Source organism: Nothobranchius furzeri, chromosome 3 (genome assembly GCF_043380555.1).
Source record: "Nothobranchius furzeri strain GRZ-AD chromosome 3, NfurGRZ-RIMD1, whole genome shotgun sequence".
Classification (NCBI taxonomy): domain Eukaryota; kingdom Metazoa; phylum Chordata; class Actinopteri; order Cyprinodontiformes; family Nothobranchiidae; genus Nothobranchius; species Nothobranchius furzeri.
The window spans coordinates 45,546,627-45,552,626 of NC_091743.1; the positions used below are offsets into that span (position 1 = coordinate 45,546,627).

Consider the following 6,000-nt stretch of genomic DNA (forward strand, 5'->3'; position numbering starts at 1 on the left):
AAACCAGCAACAGCCTTCGCTGTTGTGAGTCAAGATGGGTGAGTCCATGAATGTTTAGTGACAGGGTGACAGAGATCCGTCAGGATTTTCTGATCCTAGAGTTTCACTGTCGATTTTCTATCAGAAGCTAAGGCCGGAGATGGGTGTAGGAGACTATTTTCATGTTTAGCCTGCATGAAAAATTCACAGTGACCGATTATAATCAGAAATAATGATTAAAAATGGCTTTTCAGTGAACCACACCTTTTAAATCTAACAATTTAAACAAAAATACATTAAAATTAATACAAAGTTGCCCAAAACTAAGAATTTTGCTAATGAGTAAATGATCCATGGTTTAACACTCAAACAATCCTCTATTAAAAGACATCACATATTTATTTCTGTATTTAACTTGGTAGGCTCCTTTCATTTTGAATATTTAGGTGTCATGTTTGTTTATATTTTCATTTTAATCTTATGCAGTGGTAGAACTGTGTCCTTGCAGCAAGAAGGTTGATTTACCAAACAGCTGCATATTTATGGAACTAGAGTTGGACAATATTCAACTTGACTTGTACCAAGTTTTGTAATTGTAATATGCTTTGTAACTGTGACTTTTGTTTTGTAGCATGCAATTCATGTTTTTTGCAACACGAAACTTTCGTTTTGTAACAGCTAACAAGTTTTGTAGCATGTAATTCTCATTTTGTATTATGTAACTTTGACACATAACATGAAACTTTTATTTTGTAATTTGCTGACAAAAATCTACGTACAAGTTTCATATCACAACTTTCAAAACACAAATCTCAGTCTACAGTTACAAAACTCAAGTCTACAAGTACAAAACATTTTGTCCCTATTCTAGCTTCCTTCCAACAGGAATTGTCTTCGAAAAGGAATCCAAGCCTGTCATTGGTTCTTTGGGAAGGAAGCTAGAATTGGGACAATGTGTTTTGTAGCTGTAGACAGAGATGTGTGTTTTAAGAGTTGTGATTTGAAACTTGTACATTGATTGTTGTCTGCAAGTTACAAAATGAAAGTTCCATTTTACGTACCAAATGTTACAAGTTACAAAACCAAAGTTACGTTTTACAAAACGAGAATTACATGCTACAAAATGAAATTTACAGTTACGAAACATGTTACAGGTTACAAAGCGGGTTGCATGTAATATTGTCCCAATCCTAGTTCCATACATATTAGGTTAATTGGCAACTCTAGATTGTCACTAGGTGTGAGTGAGTGTGTAACTGGTCATATGTCTTCTTAGTCTCCATGTGTCCCTGTGATGGACTGGACTGTCCAGGATGTCTCTCGCCTCTAGTCTAATGGGGACTGGTATATGATGCTCGCTGGCTCATTTTCTTACAGAGGAAGTGGTCACAAAAAAATGAATCAATGTAATTCACAAATAATTAGATTTGTTTCTAAACATATCTATCATAAATGTTTGTATAAAATTAACATTAAATTTAACATATTTTTTTACATTTACAGTAAGATTTCATTCTAAAAATCTAGAAGTAATGTTAAATATTTACATAGAAAAATAATTCAGCATATTAAGATATAACTCAATACATTAAGATTCATTTCTAAAGATTTTGGTTATGGTTAGGGTTAGATCATTGACTGCCTCAGTGCTGCTCTCTCGGTCCGCCAGGCATCGCTTACTTTTCTTACATGAAGTGTGGGTGAACTAAGTCTCCACCCATGGTGTGACTCATCCTGTAAATAACTGGATTCAGTCATCCACTCTTGTCCACTAGCTTTGCTTTAACATATTTTTAAAATGTGTTTGTAACTGTGTGCAGTCTGATTTTTAAATATATGTATGTGTAATATTATCATCTAAAAGTAAATTAAATGGAAATGTTAGTATTTATTTCTTTGTGTGGAAGGACATTTTGGTTCTGAGGAGCTCATTATGAGTGTCTCTGTTGCCATGGGCCTCTCTGTCTCTGCCCTGCAGCTAATAAGAACACTTTGGAGATGGTGCAGTACGGGGTGGAGGGAAGCAGCACCTTCCTGGAGTGTCAGGCACGCTCTCCACATGCTATCATCAAATGGCATCTGCAGAGAGACAACAGTGACCGCAGGAAAGAGGTGAGCCAATCACAGCCTCATAAATCTGTCTTACTGGTACAGGAACCACAAGATGTGACATAAACCTCCTCAGCGTGTCAGAGGAATAAAGATTTATTTGCAATGTGACACATTTGAAAAATAACTAGTGTAATTTGTTCTTGACTATCTGTTAGCTTGATCAAGTGATTGAGACCAGCTGATGCATGATTGCTCACACAGACCATCCTCAGGCCCACTTAGAGATAGGACATCTGCTCAGACGCAGCCTCAAGGCACTAAAGTTTTATTGTGGGTTTGTTGGTTTTTTTCTACTCAGTTAAAGGTCTGTTGGATTTTTTCAATCCCAAAGGCAAATATAACTTTTTTTTCCCCTGGTTTCAGAGCAAAAAGGAGCAGTCGCCCCCTAATCAGACTTGAGTGTCATCGTCCTGACACTTGTTGGTTGACTAATCATGCCGTTTTCCTGGTTTCTTCTTCAAATTCAAATTCAATTCAAAGATACTTTATTAATCCCAGAGGGAAATTAGTTTCAATACACACAATTCAAAGATCAGACATACATGGGCAAGACACATGACAAGAATTGGTGACTGTGGTCATTCGCCACCCTGAGTCATGCTACCTTAATAGAGATCAGAGGGTTACATGAGGGTTGGTTCAGGTGGAGGGAAAAAAGGCACTTCAGAGTTACCCTCCCACCAGGAGGGCAGCTTTGCTCTGCAAAAAAAAAAAAAACACCTCAGAAAGAAATGCAACAGACTTCAGACATTACACAACATAAGTGTCCACTAGGTGGGGCAGTAGGGTTGGACTCTCCTCACATCAGTGTATGCAGCCGCAATGAGCAGCACTCGTCACCTCCATTTGGACAGGGGAAGGAGGTAATTGGGTTTACAGAGCACAGTGACTCTGGAACGATTCGGCGGCCTTCACAGCCAGCAGTCCCGCCCAGGCTGGGATGGGAGACAGAGTTGCCATAGCGACTGCAGCATTCCACATTTCTTCTGAGGGGGGATGTACTCGTTGCAGCCTTACAGGCTCAAGGGCACCAGATTCAGATTAGAAATTGTTTAGGGGCCAGGCAGAGATAATTTTCTCTCTGTCTTAAAGTTCCGTTGGTCCTCAACCTCTCAAAATCCCAGTAATGGCGTAAATCAATCTATCCCAATCCGTGCTTCTCCTTGATGGCATCCATCTTTTGTGCCAATGCAAGAATCTCAGCCAAAGTTCCAAGATTACGATCCATCTCGACAATTATGTGAGTCTTTGAATTCACAGCGCGGTGCAATCCATCTCTGAGCTCGGGGAGAGTGCCAATATTCCTTGACAGCTTGTTAATTTTCCGATAAGCCAGGAAGCCTCCTAGGCCAAAGAGCAGGAAACCTGACACCAACACCACAAATATCCAGACATCTTCAGAATCCTCTACAGACAGCTGAGATAGGCAAATCAGGTTCCACTGTTTCCAGGAGTCCATGATACGACCAGCTGGGTCTGTCCCAGAGGGGCATCCGGGAGCCCCTTCTCCTGTTCTCATTGTTGAAAAAATGTTATCAATGGCATTGAGTGACCAGCTGACCAGGTCCATTTTTAATAGTTTCCAGAAAAAATGCAGAAGCAGCCGTGCACCCAAAGACAGACAAAGAGCCTTGGGGATAAGATAGGGAGGAGGGGAGGAAAAAAGCGTCTGCACTCACCAAGAGCCGGAAGAAGAAGTTTCTAGTTAGGAAAGCAGCTTTTTTCAGAGCTCTGTGGCAAAGGGTATTTATTACAATATACATGTTTATGATGAGTGTTTAGTTTGTTATTTTGCTTTAGTAGAATGAAACTGTTTTTTTTTTTATTTTTGTTATTTGTCTATTTTAATGGTACAAGTTATTTTTGTACCTAAACTCAAAACCTTACTGCTGCTACTGGTTACCCTGCCTTCAAATATAGTTACCATGTTGTGTAAATATGATGTCATTTCATAAATAAAAGCCCTTTTATAAAATTAAAGTTTGGGGTTGCACCCAAAAGGGGGAGTGGCCTCTGCGCAGATGTGTTGACCCAGCTAACAGCAGAAAACTAATGTAGCAAATCACCTGTTTCTTTTTCATCACGGTAGTCCAGTGTTTCTTTACTGTTAACTCTTTTTGAACAACCTCAGTTTAGTAAAATGGAGAATAGCTATAGCTAACAGCTAGTCAGGCCAGTCCCAAAGTGGGGTTCTGCCATCTTGAAACCACTCTAATGTCAAAAATGTCAAGAAAATTTCTTGCTAATGTTATTTGATGAACTTTGTCATTGCTGTAGATTATGTTATTCTGGTATTACAGCAGAAATACTGTAAGTATAATCTGAAGTGCTACATATAGCTTGCTCTGCCACCAGTTTTCACTCAAATTGTTAATAGAAGTTTAAGTAAATAGTAAATATTTAGAAATTTAGGGCGACAGTGGGCAGAGGAGTTAAGTGCTCACCCTGTAAATACCAGCTCAGTGGCCTAGTGGTAGAGTGTCTGCCCTGGGAATGGGAGATCAGCGTTCAAGTCCCAATTGGGTCATACCAAAGACTTTAAAAATGGGGCCCAATGCCTCCCTGCTTGACACTCTGTGTCAAGCGGTTCGACTGGGGGGTTAAACCATCATATAGTTCCTGAGCGCAGCCACTGCTGCAGCTCAACGCTCCCCACGTGCATGGGTCAAATGCAGAGGACAATTTTCACCACACACCAGTGTGGAGGGTTGAAGGTTTGAGCCCCATCTGTAGCAGTTGTTGTGTCCTTGAGCAAGACATGTGGGACCTGTGGTTCCAGGTCCTGGCAGAACTCGCCTCTGTCAGTGTGCTCCAGGGCACCACTCAAGTTAGCTGATAGCATGTGAATGGTTGGATAACTGATTGTGTTGTAAAGCACTTTGGGGGGTTGTATAACCCTAGAAGGCATACTACAAACACAAATCAGTTTCTAAGTGTTAGCTTGTCAGTCTTAGTTTTCCTCAGAATTCAGACACATAAGTACAGGTCTGAGACAACTGGCTACCACCTGTTTTTGCTCCTTCATAGATGCGTTCTGATGGTCGGGTTCTGAAGACAGACCAGGGTCTGCTCATGCGTTCTCTTCAGCCCTTGGACTCTGGCATGTACCAGTGCACGGCCACGGAGAAAAATTTCAAACACACGCTTGTAAAGCTGCAGTTGGTGGTGCTGTCGGGCCGCGCCATCAACAACGCGCTGGTGGACGGAGGAGCAGGGGTTCTGGTGCCGTCATCTCTCCACTCCGGCAGCACCCAGTGGACACCCAGCGCAGGCCAGTACAAGGACTTGCTGACCATCCTGAGCCAGCCAGAGATGAGCCTGATCAATCAGTACTGCCAGGATTACTGGCAGTTCGGAGACCCGCTGCTCGGTGCCCTCAAGGCCAAAGACCTGAAAGAGCTCAAAGAGCAGAAGAAGCCTCGCAACCGCCGGCACCACAGGGATGAGGAGGAGGAGGAGGGGCAGGAGGAAGAGGAGCAGCAGGGAGCTGAGACATGAGGAAACTGACTTTGTGTTTGAAACGTCTTCAACACAGTCCTCCCCCCACACTCCCTCCTCCCTGAGAAAAATGGGAGAGACTCAATGAGAAAAGCTACATGAAAAAAAAAACATCAACAAACTGGAGAAAACAATTCTAAGAAAACCTCGAACTCAGAAAAAGAGGCTTCCAAACAGCCCCCTCATAAAGCCCCCCCCCCCCCCCCCCCCCCCCCCCCCCGCAGCAAGATATATGATACACAGTATTTATTGTAGGTTGTATATAGTCTCATTCTGTGGATTTCTTATAGAAGAATAAAGAATAAACATGCTCTTTCTTTGGGGGCAAATATTGTTATTGTTGTTTATTTTAATGTTGCTGTTACTGTCATGAGAAACTCGTCTGTCTGCATCATGTGAACTTTTGGGAAT

General features: G+C 41.8%; 1 protein-coding gene across 5 annotated transcripts in view; it reads left to right on the forward strand.

Moving 5' to 3' along the window:
• LOC107385790 (semaphorin-3F) overlaps positions 1-5,798 on the forward strand; it is a 101,912-nt gene extending 96,114 nt beyond the window's left edge. For all 5 annotated transcript variants that reach the window (XM_015959897.3, XM_054748844.2, XM_054748853.2 and 2 more), the window contains 2 exons: positions 1,958-2,091; positions 5,119-5,798. In XM_015959897.3, coding sequence (XP_015815383.1) covers positions 1,958-2,091; positions 5,119-5,589 — 605 coding nt within the window. In that variant the 3' untranslated portion in view covers positions 5,590-5,798. The remainder of the gene's footprint in view (positions 1-1,957; positions 2,092-5,118) is intronic.
• The last annotated feature ends 202 nt before the right edge of the window (positions 5,799-6,000 follow it).